The 16999-nt window shown below is 43.6% G+C and overlaps 2 protein-coding genes and 4 non-coding genes across 6 annotated transcripts; all 6 read right to left on the minus strand.

Annotated features, from left to right (window-relative positions):
• Positions 1 to 199: 199 nt before the first annotated feature.
• On the minus strand, positions 200 to 6539 carry LOC135550443 (H/ACA ribonucleoprotein complex subunit DKC1-like). Its single transcript, XM_064981238.1, has 15 exons — positions 6438 to 6539; positions 5573 to 5634; positions 5373 to 5459; positions 4949 to 5040; positions 4544 to 4728; positions 4366 to 4430; positions 3862 to 3988; positions 3601 to 3731; positions 3183 to 3326; positions 2951 to 3071; positions 2628 to 2746; positions 2415 to 2518; positions 2039 to 2084; positions 1597 to 1764; positions 200 to 1217 (listed from the first exon to the last, which is right to left on the minus strand). The coding sequence occupies exons 1-15, from the start codon at positions 6499 to 6501 to the stop codon at positions 1152 to 1154; spliced, it is 1581 nt and encodes a 526-aa protein (XP_064837310.1). The 5' UTR covers positions 6502 to 6539; the 3' UTR covers positions 200 to 1151.
• LOC135551173 (small nucleolar RNA SNORD83) lies at positions 2818 to 2895 on the minus strand. The gene has a single exon (XR_010457219.1). It is a non-coding gene; the product is annotated as a small nucleolar RNA SNORD83 (small nucleolar RNA).
• Positions 4062 to 4272, minus strand: LOC135551196 (small nucleolar RNA SNORD17). Its single transcript, XR_010457240.1, has one exon. It is a non-coding gene; the product is annotated as a small nucleolar RNA SNORD17 (small nucleolar RNA).
• Positions 4821 to 4900, minus strand: LOC135551174 (small nucleolar RNA SNORD83). Its single transcript, XR_010457220.1, has one exon. It is a non-coding gene; the product is annotated as a small nucleolar RNA SNORD83 (small nucleolar RNA).
• On the minus strand, positions 5115 to 5322 carry LOC135551195 (small nucleolar RNA SNORD17). Its single transcript, XR_010457239.1, has one exon. It is a non-coding gene; the product is annotated as a small nucleolar RNA SNORD17 (small nucleolar RNA).
• A 140-nt stretch (positions 6540 to 6679) lies between the features above and the next one.
• Positions 6680 to 16489, minus strand: LOC135550445 (trimethyllysine dioxygenase, mitochondrial-like). Its single transcript, XM_064981240.1, has 7 exons — positions 16031 to 16489; positions 13258 to 13434; positions 12542 to 12821; positions 11557 to 11676; positions 10700 to 10936; positions 10208 to 10346; positions 6680 to 10033 (listed from the first exon to the last, which is right to left on the minus strand). The coding sequence occupies exons 1-7, from the start codon at positions 16203 to 16205 to the stop codon at positions 9902 to 9904; spliced, it is 1260 nt and encodes a 419-aa protein (XP_064837312.1). The 5' UTR covers positions 16206 to 16489; the 3' UTR covers positions 6680 to 9901.
• Positions 16490 to 16999: the final 510 nt, after the last annotated feature.

A 16999-nucleotide genomic window follows, 5' to 3' on the forward strand; every position in this document is an offset into this window, starting at 1 on the left:
TACCACATGTAAGGCACTTTCAAACTGAATTCAATTTCCCTCCTACACCATATTACTGGTCATGTTTCACCATCAGTTGGTGTGAAAAGTACTTCTGAATAGGAAACTCAATTATTCTACCTCTCCCCCTGCAAGTCATTATATACTGCAGAAAATAGCCTCAGATCCTAAACACTGGGTAGACAGGACAACGGCAGCATAACAACAAAAACCATTTCATTTCAAATTACAATTTATGATTACAGCTCATTTGTATTTACAGTACAATAAAAAAAAATGCCTGAGGCATTTCACACAGTCGAGCGTACGCGCAGAGTAAACCAAAGTCCACATAGGGACAGTAGTTAAAACACGTAAAAACAAGATTTGAGTACAAAAGCAAGTTCATACAGGGATTGTTGAAATCAGGGCTCTGCTACCCAACCACGACATCAGGTTTGGGCCTGTTTTCCCTCATAAAATAACTAGGGTATGGGTATCACTAAATTGATCACTAACACGTTTTAAGCTGGGCCACTTGCTAGTGCTCTGCTGCACATTAGTCACATCAGACTAAAGTCTGAACATTGTGTCAGAAGTGCTTCAACCGCAAATAAACACCCGAAGAAACTTATTTCACAGAAAATAAATGTTCCTTGAGTTGGGAGTTTAGTGTGACAAAAGTACTTAAGCTTCTCTGCTCAATAATCGAGACATGTTAAGTGGAGCCGCTGCTGTGGATATTCAGAGTGCATGTAGAGCCAGCCGCCTTGTGCCCAGGGACTGAGTGACAGATAGAAGTCGCTAATGGATTTATTAACAGGGGAAGTTACTTCTGATTTCGGGTAGGGCCGGGCTTTAAATTTGGAAGCAGCAATCGGCCTGGGTAGGGTAAAGGCCTGAAAGTCCCGGATATGGGTAGACTGAACGTGGCAGGCATGGGTAGGGCCTGAATGGCTCTAGTTGAGATGTCACAACCGTATGATCATAAGCCCCTTATGATTCGCCATTGGTGGTCATTCTGGACAGATTAACAAAACAAAAAATGTTATACTCGGTTCTTGCCCCGCCTGCTGTCTCTTCAGCACCTGCTGCATCTGTAGGATAAATATCTGCAGGCACACATTCTGGGCCCTCACAATTCTATGGTCCTTTCATTGTCCATAAGCTCTTCACTCCGCTTCTGCATCCGCTTCCTTCTTCTTCTTCTTTTTCTTCTTCTTGGCACTCTCGCCCACCTGCGCATAAGGAGATGTGTTATTCTTTGGGTAAATGTTGAAAGCAATTCAAAGTTCTAAGGGAAAATGCTCTCTGCAGTTTAAGTGCATGTTGGCTGTAGCGACTTGCTAACAAAGTAGATGTGGAAAATGTAAGGACCCAACATGACCGGATGCTCACATGCTCGAATGACCCACACCCCCAATAATGTAGCAGACTGACTCCCTCTGAAGCCACAGGCAGGTTGCAAAGGGATAACTGTCTGCACTGGTTGGCATGGCACATTAACTCACTGTACATTACCAGTATAGTTACTGAAAAACTACCAGCATGTCCCTTGCTACGACCAGAATTTCTCTAGCCACAAGATTATACAGCTGTCCAGCAGCAGAAACCCACCTCTCCTTCTGTCTCTGCTGCTGGCTCCGCCGCCTCTGCAGCTGGGTGCTCCAGTTTTTGCTTTTTTTCTTTCTTTTTCTTCTTCTTCTCCTTCTTGGGGTCTTCTGCCAATGGAGTGGAAGGTGCAGAGGCTGCCGCAGCATCACTGTCGCTGTCTTCCCGCTTCCTCTGAAAGATTTGAGAAATTGTCATGTAGTCCATCTCTTGAGCTTAATTTATGTGGAATAAACTGCTTATTTGGCATGTGCCAATACCACAGGAGGCTGGGAGCACCTTAATTGGCGTGGTAATGACTGGAGCGGAATTAGTGGAAGATATCAAACACACGGTTTCCAGGTGTTTGATGCCATTCCATTGCTCCGTTCCGGACATAATTATGAGCCGTTCTCCCCTCAGCAGCCTCCCGTGGCCAGCAATACCCGAGTATAAACTTTTAGCATACCTTTGCGTCCCCATTGCCGGTTTCTTCAGCCTTGGGCTTGGACGCACTGAAAATGAGAAGGCAACATGTCTCACTGTTTCAGACGCATACCTTATTTAATTTACAAATACACCTACATCCACAAACTAGTCAAGTTCCTCACAAGTTAAACCACATGGGTGGGAAATAATAGCTACGCATGTTCACACAGCTCAGCTGCCAGACATGCAGAACGGATGACCAGCTCTGCTGAGCTATGAGAGTTGATGTTGCAGACTGACTCCCTCAGAGACCACGGGGCAGACCAGAAAGGGATAACCGTCTGCTGACTAGAATCAGAACATGTAGGTTTCAACACCACTGCTCCATCAAGCGCCTGTTAAGACTGGCTTCACACCTGTAATCTACGTAGCCATCCTTCCAGTCTGATGGAGTGCTGTCGTTGGCTTTGCCGCGTTTGTCCAGCAGTCCCTTCTGGATCATCATCTTCTTCTGGCTGGCCTGTTCATTACAAATCAAAATCTTACTAGTAAGAAGAATAACAATGTGCACTAAAAGCATAAAGTTGTAAAATGGGAAGACTTCCAGTCGCTTGCACAAGAGGTGATACCTTGGGCCCCAAGCCCCACTTGCGGGGGTAGGTGTCGCGTTCCATGATGACCCTCTTTATCTTGGCCACGACACCGTGGTCACACGTGGAGATCACTGCAGTAGTCATGAGGGCAGTAGCTGAAAAATCAAAGGGGGAAACTTGAGACACAAACATAAAACATGTATATAGAAAAAATGTGGTTTTTCAAAGCCATCAGTCAAGGGTGATAGATAATAGGTCATCTTTGCACAAAGCGCTAATGCCGCCTATGAGATCATCATGTGGCCTTTTGGAAAAAACCTCCCAATTGCTTTGCAGAACAGCATATTTCTATTGCTCACCTATACATATGGCCTCTCCTTTGGTTGTTATCACCACAATATCTTGGTTCATCTCGATGCCATCCTCATATCGTAGGACACCAGGCAACATTATCTTCGCTCCATAGCAGATCGCATTCACCTGGGGAGAAAATAAACCACACAGGTTATTTAAAGACATGTTCAGTTCTCTAAACAAGGTCAGTTTGAAAATGACACCCAGACTATCAATTACAAGGCCGAAATAACTCACTGCACTGTCTTTCATGACCAAACGTTTGTGTGACACCAGAAGCTTCTCCAGTGGGTAGATGACTCTACGCAGGTACGTCTCGTCCTTGTTGTGGTCATACTGCCACTGAGCATCCAGCACATCGTGCATGGTCACCAGGTTGTCCTGCAGAGAACAAGTTCCAACATTGAAGGAGTCTAAAATACATGACACAAACAGAACACAGGCCTAAATATAATTTCCATAACACGCTGGCTGGCTAGAGTGGAATCAAGTGGCTGGGCATGTCTACTTCCTACTCAGAGCCACTATGCCATTTCTGTGCCAATGAATAATTACCGTAACTGGGGAGAGGCCCAGAGCTGAACTCAACACATTGGACTTCAATTTAACCACTGACAAGACACAGCCAAAGGATTGAGAAAGAGGTGCGACTCACCCTCTCTCCCAGAACACCAGAGCGAACTCTCCTCAGCTCCTGCATCTGACCACCAACACCAAGGAGGAGCCCCAGGTGGACACACAGGGTCCTGATGTAGGTCCCCGCCTCGCAGCTCACCCAGAAAATACCTGCAACAAGCACGGTTAGTTTATTATCTCTGTGCTAACAGCTTCTAGTTTAATGATATTGAATTGGAATTTCATGTATTAAAAGTACCCCCCCCCAGAGCACGAGGAAATATTGCATTGGATTCCTTACCCAATCTCCTCTCTGGGTCGTACTCAATGAGTTTGCTTTCATAAACGGTCCTAACTCTCAACTGGCGCTTAACGGCTGCGATGAGAGGTGGTCGCTGGAACAAGGCACCTGTGAGGGTTTCAATTCCCTAAAAGAAAAAAGTGTTGGATTAACCACTATCTCCCAAAACACGGGTATATCACCCATTTCTTTTCTAATGTGTGATCAGGCGTGTCAACTCGTCTTTGTTATCGCAGGGCCCTCCAGTCCTGCCCCTGTCTCCAGCATGAGCTACCCCAGTAGAACACTGAGGTGGCAGAGTGGATCCCGGGACACAGCAGACACCCATGGCTAAAACAGACATGCGCACCACAGAGAAAGCAGGACCCTAGCAAGCACTCAGAGAATGGATAAACACGTTCATCATCTCACATCAATGTCAAAAACCTTCATATGAAAAGGTATAATTTTACAGTTAAATTAAAACGCTGAGCTATGCTAAGACAAGACAAACTATTAACTTACCCTAGCAAGTGTGTGCTCATTCTCAATAGCATTGTGCAGCCGAACAATTCCCACATACTCTTTGCCTGAAACAGACGGCAGAAGAGTAGTAAGGAGTGGCCAATTTTAATGTGTTTACATAACTAGCAGGAGGTAAACAGTCGGAGCAGGAAGGGGTTGGGTTTACAAGGCGACTCACCTGCACTCTGCTGGGACTTGACCAGTCGTGTGGCTCTGTCCACACACACAATGAGGCAGCCGGTCACCTTGGGGTCCAGGGTGCCACTGTGGCCAGTCTTCTCCACTCGCAGGATACGTCGGATCCAGGCCACCACCTCATGAGAGGAGGGATTTGCAGGCTTGTCCAAGTTGATGAAGCCTGTCCTGCACATCACATGGATCGACATGGGGTTAGAGAAGAGCAGCAAAATGAAATCACAGACAAGACGTCAATACTTTCAAATGCATCCACGTAGAGCCATCAGACAAGGGTGATAGATAAGAAGTCATCTTTGCACATAGTGCTAGTGCAATCTATTTACATTCATCATGTGGCTTCATAAAAATTTGACACAGAAGAAAATAATTAAGAACCAAGGATTACCGAACATAATCCTGAATGCTCCTCTTCAAAGGGTTTGAGCCATTTGGCAAAGGTGTGTAGTGAGCTGTCCGAATGTTGAGTTTGTCAAAATTCTGCAACACAATGAGTTAGAATTAAACTAATTACAGTTACAAATAACTAAATGTAACCGCAAAGGGACGTGCATGTGATCAGGAGTTTACGCTCGTCTTAGTTGTGACCAGGCCCTTGACACATGCTTCAGCACACCTGCCCCAACAGTTACCCCAGTAGAACACTGGGGACAAAAGCATAGTCAGGCCGCTGAACCCCCTGAGTCAAGAACAGACACAGGAGGCTGCAATGCCAGGGCCCAGCAGCACTCAGCGAATGGATAAACAAGTTCATCACTTCAGATACACCATCCTGCTTCTGCAGATAGATGACAAGCACAAAGAAAACTCACTTTCAACAGCAATGGCCACTGAGATGTGTCCAGACTGGCAACTTTGGACTCTGGTTTGATGAGGAAATCACCACTCTCCTGAATATCCTGTAAAAATATATATTTAGGAAAATATACACTACCATTTTCATACCATTTGAATCTATAACAGTGAGAAGCTTTTAGCCAACTGGAGCATAACAATTATAATAAGGACTTACCCCAACTTCATCCACAGAAACGGTCTTTTCCTTCTTCTTCTTCTGTTTTTTGGCAGAGTTCACTTGAAAGCAAAAACAGAGATACACGTTACTACTCACTACATTTTTCGCTCCATGGCATGGCGTTTATCTACAGGGGGATCCCCCGTTTTCAGAGGTGGTGGTTGATAACTAATAGATCTCACCTCCATACCATTATTGTGAGCTATTTCAGACAGCGAAGAAATCGGTATATAACGAGTAAGAATAATCGGTATTTCAAGTCATCCATCATTGGAAGCCCACATTGGATTTGGTAAGGCACACCCACGTGGCCGACACGGCCTGCACATGGTATAAAAAAACAGGCCTTTACGGCCAATTTGACCAAACGAGGTACTATGCCAGCGTTCACAGCAACATGTATATCTACAAACAGCCACATAACTCGGATATGCCAAATGAACGAGCTAGTTAACTGAACATGTTTATATTAATCTACTTGCAACTTACTACGGTTAGCTTCTTATTACGACTTGCTAAGCTAACTAAAGTTAGCTGGCCATTTTGCTAACAAAATTCGGCAAGGATGCAAAACCATCTGGGAGCATACGCAGGTAAATAAATATGCCATAGACCTAGCTAGTTGGATAGTCACACGGTTTACACTAGATCAGCAAAGGCTATTGCGAACGTGGCCGCCTATTTGACCATGCCTCCATGTTGAGGGTGCAGCAGTGCTGCTAAAAACATGCAACAATTTCCAAGTAAATAAACATCGTAACTAGCTACACATCCTTCACACACCTCCCATTGCGTAGCACTTGTAGCCAGCTATATAAATAGTACCATTAGGCTGTGCAAAGACGGGCTGCAGACCACTTACTTTCAACGTCCGCCATCTTCGGTGTGCAATTAGACTGAGGGGGACACGTGTGTTCAATGCGCATGACTTTTCAGGAAAAAGCGCTACCTCCCATCCAAGCCACGCGATAGTTCATTCTAGAATCACCAGAACGGAAAAACAGGACGTTTGAGTTCAACTAATTAGAGTTCAACATTTTGTGATAACATAACACCATTAAACTATAAAATAATTCATGACACTCGTAAAAAAATAAATGTTCCTTTGATGTTGGATACGTTTTAATGCATGTCAGTCTGTCTTTGCATGACAACAAAAGAGAGCCACCAAATTTTATTTGTCACATACACATGGTTAGCAGATGTTAATGCGAGTGTAGCGAAATGCTTTTGCTTCTAGTTCCGACAATGCATTAATAACCAACGAGTCATCTAACCTAACAATTTCACAACAACTACCTTATACACACACAAGTGTAAAGGATGAAGAATATGTACATAAAAATATATGAAAGAGTGATGATATAGAACAGCATAGGTAAGATACTGTAGATGGTATAGAGTACAGTATATACATATGAGATGAGTAATGTAGGGTGTGTAAACATATTAAGTGGCATTGTTTAAAGTGCGCCTTCTTCGCCACGCTGTTTGTGTGGGTGGACCAATTCACTTTGTCCGTGGTGTGTACACCGAGGAACTTAAAACTTACTACCCTCTCCATTACTGAGAGGGTAGGGCTAGGGCTCAGAACGCACCCTTGTGGGGCCCCAGTGTTGAGGATCAGCTGGGTGGAGACATTGTTACCTACCCTCACCACCTGGGGGCGGCCATCAGGAAGTCCAGTACTCAGTTGCACAGAGCGGGGTCGAGACCCAGGGTCTTGAGCTTGATGACGAGTTTGGAGGGTATTATGGTGCCAAGGCTTTCGACTCTGTCAATCACCATATTCTTATCGGCAGACTCAGTAGCCTCGAGTTTTTCTGATGACTGCCTTGTCTGGTTCACCAACTACTTTGCAGACAGAGTTCAGTGTGTCAAATCGGAGGGCATGTTGTCCGGTCCTCTGGCAGTCTCTATGGGGGTGCCACAGGGTTCAATTCTCGGGCCGACTCTTTTCTCTGTATATATCAATGATGTTGCTCTTGCTGAGGGTGATTCCCTGATCCACCTCTATGCAGACGACGCCATTCTATATACTTCCGGCCCGTCCTTGGACACTGTGCTATCTAACCTCCAAACAAGCTTCAATGCCATACAACACTCCTTCCGTGGCCTCCAACTGCTCTTAAATGCTAGTAAAACCAAATGCATGCTTTTCAACCGTTCGCTGCCTGCACCCGCACGCCTGACTAGCATCACCACCTTGGATGGTTCCGACCTTGAATATGTGGACATCTATAAGTACCTAGGTGTGTAGCTAGACTGTAAACTCTCCTTCCAGACTCATATCAAACATCTCCAATCGAAAATCAAATCTAGAGTCGGCTTTCTATTCCGCAACAAAGCCTCCTTCACTCACGCCGCCAAACTTGCCCTAGTAAAACTGACTATCCTACCGATCCTCGACTTTGGCGATGTCATCTACAAAATTGCTTTCAACACTCTACTCAGCAAACTGGATGCAGTTTATCACAGTGCCATCCGTTTTGTCACTAAAGCACCTTATACCACCCACCACTGCGACCTGTATGCTCTAGTCGGCTGGCCCTCGCTACATATTCGTCGCCAGACCCACTGGCTCCAGGTCATCTACAAGTCCATGCTAGGTAAAGCTCCGCCTTATCTCAGTTCATTGGTCATGATGGCAACACCCACCCGTAGCACGCGCTCCAGCAGGTGTATCTCACTGATCATCCCTAAAGCCAACACCTCATTTGGCTGCCTTTCGTTCCAGTTCTCTGCTACCTGTGACTGGAACGAGAAAAAAAAAAAAAAAAAAATCGCTGAAGTTGGAGACTTTTATCTCCCTCACCAACTTCAAATATCTGCTATCTGAGCAGCTAACTGATCGCTGCAGCTGTACATAGCCTATCGGTAAATAGCCCACCCAATTTTACCTACCTCATCCCCATACTGTTTTTATTTATTTACTTTTCTGCTCTTTTGCACACCAATATCTCTACCTGTACATGACCATCTGATCATTTATCACTCCAGTGTTAATCTGCAAAATTGTAATTATACACCTACCTCCTCATGCCTTTTGCACACAATGTATATAGACTCCCTTTTTTTCTACTGTGTTATTGACTTGTTAATTGTTTACTCCATGTGTAACTCTGTGTTGTCTGTTTACACTGCTATGTTTTATCTTGGCCAGGTCGCAGTTGCAAATGAGAACTTGTTCTCAACTAGCCTACCTGGTTAAAGGTGAAAAAAATATATTTAAAAAATAAATGCTGAGCTGCAGTCGATGAACAGCATTCTCACATAGATATTCATCTTATCCAGATGGGTTAATGCAGTGTGATTGCGCCGTCTGTGGACCTTTTGGGGCGGTAAGCAAATTGGAGTGGGTCTAGGGTGGAGGTGATATGGTCCTTGACTAGTATCTCAAAGCACTTCATGATAACAGAAGTGAGTGCTATGGGGTGGTAGTCGTTTAGCTCAGTTACCTTAGCTTTCTTGGGAACAGGAACAATGGTGGCCCTCTTGAAGCATGTGGGAACAGCAGACTGGGATAAGGTTTGATTATTCAATCAAATCAAGAAAAAGGGTATTGAAAAAGGCAAAAGTTCATAAATACATGAATCCCAAATGTCTGGTAATTGTAGTGATTGAGACATACTATAATATTTTAAGATTAGAAATGAATCCCTAAAACAAAGCCAATATGTTAAACATCTCAATAAGTTAAGTTCCAGTTCAAAACATGATTGTTGTTCTAACAAGAGCATATGCATGCATAATGCAGATCACAGTCTATGTTCTTCACTTTAAACACTTAAAAATAGTAAAAGACTCCAGTCACCCATAGACTGTTCTCTATGCTACCACACGGCAAACGTTACTGGAACGCCAAGTCTAGGATCAAAAAGCTCCTTAAAAGCCTCTAACCCCAAGCCATAGACTGCTGAACAATTAATCAAATGGCCACCAAGACTATTTACATTGACCCCCACCCACCTTTGTTTTTACACTGCTGCTACTCACTGTTACTTATCTATGCAGAGTCACTTTACAAAATTACCTCGACTAACCTGTACCCCCACACGTTGACCCGGTACCGGTTCTCCCTGTATATAGCCTCGTTGTTGTTATGTACATATCTTGTGTTACTTTTTGATTATTTTTTTAAAACTTTATTTAGTAAATATTTTCTTAACTCTATTTCTTGAACTGCATTGTTGGTTAAGGGCTTGTTTTATTCGGCACCTGTGATTTTTTTTTGTTTTTGATTTAATAATATGCTATTCTGAAGAAGCAGGGTTGCAGCCTTTATCTCCAAAATACTGCAGCTTTTGGCTGGAGACTCTTCTTCACTCAGGCCTGCAGACCCAGGGAGCGGGCAGTGTTCAAGGCGTCGTCTCTGGTCAGGTAGCAGCCACACAGTTGCCGCAGGCCTGTGAAGGACTCCCGACCATGCAAGACACGCCAGTTATCAATGAAGAGAACCTACCAGAAAAAGAGGGAACATACTGTATTGTTTGTGTATGATTTTGTAGTACATTACCCATCCCCTGAAACCCAATCCTGGTTTCAGAATGTCCCCCACCCCCCTCTTATATCAACATGTAGTGATGAATCCTTTCTGTCTAGATCAATGAAAAGGCATCTCTTTTTCCTTACCTTTCCAGGCTTCAGTTTGACCCACAACTCATTCTCTGGCTTCCTCAGCTCTGTGGTCAGCTGTCTGTGAGCCACATACCATCGATTGACAACGTCATGGGGGATAGTGTTTATGACTGCACGGTCATAGTTATTGTATCTGTGAGAGAGGCAACCAAGCAGGAGGTGATACCATATTAATCTTCAATATCAGATTAAATATTCATAACATTGAGCTCAAAGGATCTAGCTCTGGATTAACAAGTGTTACGCTGTATACACTATTATTTTTTATTATGAGCAAAAGATCCTGAGCTTCCCACAAAGAACCCTCCCAAGGGACTTAATTCATATTGATGGGTGTAGCATTTCTCAAATGTGTACAACATTGTGAATTAATAGCTAACAAATACTGGTTAGAGGTTGTATGGCCTAAGATGACAATGGAAATATGTTTAAAGCAAGACATTCAGGGAGATATTCACATCTCAAATGAAAACAGACTGGTCATACCGGATCATGTACACCTCATTGTTCCAGGGATACACGTTGAGCACAGGGCCGATGCCTATCATGTGGTTGCGGTGGTCGCTGACATTTTCAATGTACTCATGCTTGATAGGCACCCGTGCTAGCAGCTCAAAGTTGTCAGGTGTCTTCTGGAGTACTTGGTCTGCAGAATAGAATCCATCCACGAGTAGTGTTCTTCCTCCCGTTCCCTCGTGTTTAAGGCAATGGAACACTTGGATCCTGTAATTCAACGTCAATGGCATCAAAGTAAATCACATGATGTCATGAAATGCCCAATAGATGGCACATTACCCTGTCATTTCATGGGACACCAAGGTGGAGCCTATCACACTATATCTTGTTTTATCAAGATTCAAGAAATCTGTGCCATAGCAATGTGCATCTGCCTTGCATCTTATCAGTTAAAAAAAGCCATAAACCGGTGTTGAAACAGTGTCAAACTGCAGCTTCCAAACGGAATGGCCTGTTCCACAATGCTGAACCTGTTGTTAAAACTGTCCATTTAACTAACAATATATATTCCATTTAGCAGACCCTTTTATCCTAATCGACTGACAGTCATGCGTGCATACATTTAAAGTATGGGTGGTCCTGGGAATCGAACCCATTATCCTGGCGTAGCAAGCACCATGTTCTCTCAACTCAGCTACAGAGGACCACATCATTGTAATCACCAAACACAATAACCTACATATATGTCTAACGTGTCTGCATCTGAAGAGGAATCTCAACCTAACCAAGATACAGATCAGCATGTGTGCTGCCGTGCTAAATTGACCTGCCATGATAACTCAAACAATTAACACCCATCCGTGTGTGAACATCTTCTGAATACGTACCCACAAGGTTCCTGGAAGTATGAGGTGTCTGTGTGACGGTCCAGGGCCAGTTTGGTGTAGGCAGTGTCTCCTCGGGAGAAATCTGAAGTGAAGTTCCACATCTTGCCATACATAGTCTCCCTAATAGGAAACAGGAATGAAAACACAAAGTAGAGTCTGCCGTCTCAAAAAGAATATCGACAACACTGTACAAGAACAATTCAAACATGTTTATAATGGCAACTTTACTCCAAAGAGTTATCTTTTGTTTCTTTGGGGTGTCAGAAGGAGGACGATTACTTCTGATGGCCAAACAGTGTTACTGGACTAGAATAATGGCCTCATCTGGCAACCATGTGCAATGCATTTCTTCTAACACACTTCTTCCTCCCTCCCTTCCCTCCTTGTCACCCCAAATTAGAGTCTAGTATAAAGAGGGATTAGTGTGCTGGTTCAGGCATTGGAAACTTCAAAACCACACCACCCATGGAGTCCTTAATGACACTGGTGGATTAATGAGAAGGCAGTACCACTACCCTCTCTTCTCCTCTTTGACAAATCCACACTCCATTCTAAGTGCTGAGAAAAGTTTGTTGTGCATGTTCACTTGGAAAAAGTATCAAGGGCTTGTTGTTAATTAAGAAACCAACATCTTCCCTGTAGCAGGTAGCCTAGTGGTTAGAGCGTTGGGCTAGTAACCGAAAGGTTGCTAGATTGAATTAAAAATCTGTCATTCTGTCCCTGTACAATACAGTTAACCCACTGTTCCTAGGCCGTCATTGTAAATAAGAATGGGTTCTTAACTGACTTGCCTAGTTAAACAAAGGTCAAATACATTTTTTAAATGCACTGTTGCTTTGTAACACAAGCATTGTAACAAGCTAACCCTTATTAAATGATCTCCCATTCTAAAACCATTTCTGTTTGTATGTATTGTGGTGGGTGGTATGCAGCTACTTTTAAGACCCCTGAACACCCCCTTCCCATTCCCTAAATAGGCCAGTACCTGATGAGGCTGACCCTCTGGGTAACAGTCTCTGTGGCCTCAACAGTTGGTGGGACACCCTCCACAAAAGCAATGCCATACAGCAGAAAGTTCCTGAGGAACTTCTTCAGTTCATCATCACACGTCATAAACTTGTCCCAATTGGCAGGGGACACCTTGGCATTGGCATAGATGTCAGAGTTCCAGATGATGCGTGGCTGCATGGCACTCTGCTTCTGTCCCTCATAGCTGTTCTGAGCCAGCCAACTCAGGTTGTAATTTGTCACATGACCATCGGGCCCTGGGGTACACAAATCAAAGACAATTCCTTCTATTATACAATTCAATAACTGTTCCAAATAATGATGAGTAGCAATAGGTGCATATATCACAGTGCTGCCAAAAAGGAAATGGGCTGAAATAAATAAAAAACATCAAATGACTGGCAATGGATTTAGAGGTTTTGACGACATCAAACAGACCTAGATATACGACCTCAAATTAAATGACTGATTGCAACCAGAGTAAGGGATTTAAAGGTTATAGTGTAAAATAAATCATATGGTAGCAATGTCTGCACTGTCTACAGTATGTCATTATAGCCTTTTTACAAGAGGCAAAGGTCTCCCTGAACAATGCAGTAACTATCTCAGGATTGGCAGTGGTCAAGTTCCAGGCTACTTCACAATGTGGGCTTTCTCTTAGTTGAGAAAAGCAATCTTCAAACCAAGACTTACATGTGAGGAAGAGATTCTCATCATCCACCCTGGTGTTGGTGGGATATATGTTCAGCTCCACATGTGACGTATCTAGGTTCCTCTGGTTAGTCTTGCTGTTGTAGCAGGAGGCAGAGCGGCAATGATCCCGTAGCCACACATAGTCAAAGTGCATCACAAGTCCTCCATAGATGAGCTCTGAAGATTCAAATGTTAGATTTATAAGTAAATATTAGTGTATAATATGGAAACTGGCCTAGTCAAGTGTCAGGTCCAGACACTATTCTAACCAATGTACCAGATTAAAGTCCAATATTGGACCGAGTACGCCCCCACTCATCGACGGGGCTGTAGTGGAGCAGGTTGAGAGCTTCAAGTTCCTTGGTATCCACATCAACAACAAACTAGAATGGTCCAAACACACCAAGACAGTTGTGAAGAGGGCACGACAAAGCCTATTCCCCCCAGGAAACAAAAAAGATTTGGCATGGGTCCTGAGATTCTCAAAAGGTTCTACAGCTGCAACATCGAGAGCATCCTGACTGGTTGCATCACTGCCTGGTACAGCAATTGCTTGGCCTCTGACCGCAAGGCACTACAGAGGGTAGTGCGAACGGCCCAGTACATCACTGGGGCTAAGCTGCATGCCAACTAGGACCTCTACACCAGGCGGTGTCAGAGGAAGGCCCTAAAAATTGTCAAAGACCCCAGCCACAGACTGTTCTCTCTACTACCGCATGGCACGCGATACCGAAGTGCCAAGTCTAGGACAAAAAGGCTTCTCAACAGTTTTTACCCCCGAGCCATAAGACTCTGAACAGGTAATCAAATGACTACCCAGACTATTTGCATTGTGTTCCCCCCCCCCCCAACACCTCTTTTACACTGCTGCTACTCTCTGTTCATTATATCTGCATAGTCACTTTATCCATATCTACATGTACATACTACAGCAATCAGCTTGACTAACCGGTGTCTGTATGTAGCCTCGCTACTGTATAAAGCCTCGCTACTGTATATAGCCTCGCTACTGTATATAGCCTCGCTACTGTTTTTCCACTGTCTTTTTACGGTTGTTTTTATTTACTTACCTATTGTTCACCTAATACCTTTTTTGCACTATTGGTTAGAGCCTGTAAGTAAGCAAGCATTTCCCTGTAAGGTCTACACCGGTTGTATTCGGCGCAGGTGACAAATAAACTTTGATTTGAAAGTCCAGCATTGGTTCTCAAGTAACACGAGGCTGAAAAGACCTGGCATGGGCTCTCAGATTCTCAAAACGTTCTGCAGCTGCACCATTGAGAGCATTTTGACTGGCTGCATCTGCACTTGGTATGACAACTTGGCAAGGCGCTACAGAGGGTAGGTGCTACCCAGTACATCACTGTAGCTGAGCTCCATGCCAGCTCCATGCCAGACCCACTGGTATAGAGGCTGTTCTCTTTGTGATCGCACAACAAGCGGTAGAGATGCACCAAGTCTAGAACCAACAGAACCCTAAACAGCATCTACCCCCAAGCCATACGACTGCATTGACCCCTTTTCGAACAACCTTTTTTGACTCATCACATATACTGCTGCTACTGTTTACTATCTGTCACTTTATTCCTAGTTATATTGAACACAAATATAAAAACGCAACATGTAAAGTGTTGGTTCCATGTTTTATGAGATGAAATAAAAGATCCCAGAAATGTTCCATACTCAAAAAAGCCTTATTTCTCTGAAATGTAGTGCATTCATTTGTTTACATCCCTGTTAGTGAGAATTTCTCCTTTGCCAAGATAATCCATCTACCTGACAGGTGTGGCATATTAAGAAGCTGATTAAACAGAAGGATCATTACACAGGTGCACCTTGTGCTGGGGACAATAAAAGGCCACTCTTAAATGTGCGATTTTGTCACAACACAATGGCACAGATGTCTCAAGTTGAGGGAGCTTGCAATCAGCCTGGTGACTGCAGGAGTGTCCACCAGAGTTGTTTCAAGATAATGTAATGTTAATTTATCTACCATAAGCCGCCTTCAATGTAATTTTAGAGAATTTGCAGCACGTCCAACCGGCCTCACAGCCACAGACCATGTGTAACCGCGCATGCCCAGGACCTCCACATCTGGCTTCTTCATCGTATGCTGGTGAAACTGAGGATTATTTCTGTATGAAATAAAGCCCTTTTGTGGGGAAAAAACTCAACCTGATTGGCTTGGCCTGGTTGGCCTGTGGGTGGGGCTGGCTCCGCTGTAAGTGGGCCTGGCTCCCAAGTGGGTGGCCTATGCCCTCCTAGGCCCACCCATTGCTGCATCCCTGCCCAATCATGTGAAATCCATAGATTAGGTCCTAATTTATTTATTTCAATGGACTGCTTTTCTTATATAAACTGTAACTCAGTAAAATCGTTGCATTTATATTTTTGTTCAGTATTCTTGTACATATCTACCTCCATTAACTCATACCCCTGGTATATAGCCAATAACTCATACCCCTGGTATATAGCCAAGTTATCGTTACTCATTGGTAAGCTATTATTACGTGTTTTACTTTTTTATTATTTCTCTATTTTCTTTCTCTCTGCATTGTTAGGAAGGGCCCGTAAACAGTTTCACTGTTAGTCCACACCTGTTGTTTACGAAGCACGAGACAGTTACATTTGTTTTTGATATGAACAACTTGAACTTCAATAACAAACACATAGGAAACTAGAGTGAATTAAATGCCAAATAATCATAGCCTTTGGTAATGGGAAGCGCAGATTTAAAAAAAAAAAAAAAAAAAACAATAGTCAAGACACTCACCAAGGCATTCTTCCTGAAGTTGCAAGTGACAACTCGTCGACTGTGGAGCAGCAGTACACTGCCAATACCTCGCTTCATTCTGGGTCCGTATGAGTCGGGAGACCAAAGGAGCCTGTGTTTTCGATATGGATCGCAAATAGCCATGTAAACGGAAAAACCCCCGAGCCAAAGCCATTATCTGTTCATTTAAAATCGGTTTAGATGGAACACTGGACAGATGCACAATTATATACAGCAGTTGATGTGGATTATTCGCGTCAGAGACTCCTACACAAATGATAAATTCGACGATTTACTTAATTGCTTTGATTGAGAACAAATCAACTCGTATGGTTTGATAATCTGAGTATACAATGCTCACAGAACAGATCTCGTGTGGATTCCAGTCAACTGTTGATAGCAGCACAGTGACTAGGCTGTAATTCAGATTTCGTGGACCTTCTTCTGCGTCGGTGAACACCTACAATGACAATCGCGGGGTTTAATTATTAAACAAGTTTGCTCAATTTTTCCTAGTAGTTTATAGTCTTTGCTGGCGAGCGTTGCAGTATTGTAAACTTTGGCCTCGTACCTTGCTAACATTGACGCTGAGAACTGCTAGTATAGCAGCTTTAAAATAGGGACAGAACAGTTTGTCACATGTCATTTTACACCCTGATCACACCAGCAGTGAGATTGTGCAAAATGGTATGCAGCATCATCTGGATGTACAACATACACATTCTGCTACCATTTCTGTTACGCCATCTGCGCATACAGTTTTATGCATAGTTTTATAAATCTAATTTATGCACCACACAGAACGCACTGCCAATGCAATGCAAACACAGCGTTCCATTGGACATGAAAGTACTTTTGGTTTACCCAAATTAAAACACACTGTCAGTGTGATTGAGGCGTTCCACATGTGGATGGGTATTTTACATATCAACTAACTACATCATATGTTATATCAAACTGTCACTTGAT

This window comes from Oncorhynchus masou, chromosome 12, assembly GCF_036934945.1.
Source record: "Oncorhynchus masou masou isolate Uvic2021 chromosome 12, UVic_Omas_1.1, whole genome shotgun sequence".
NCBI classification, from domain to species: domain Eukaryota; kingdom Metazoa; phylum Chordata; class Actinopteri; order Salmoniformes; family Salmonidae; genus Oncorhynchus; species Oncorhynchus masou.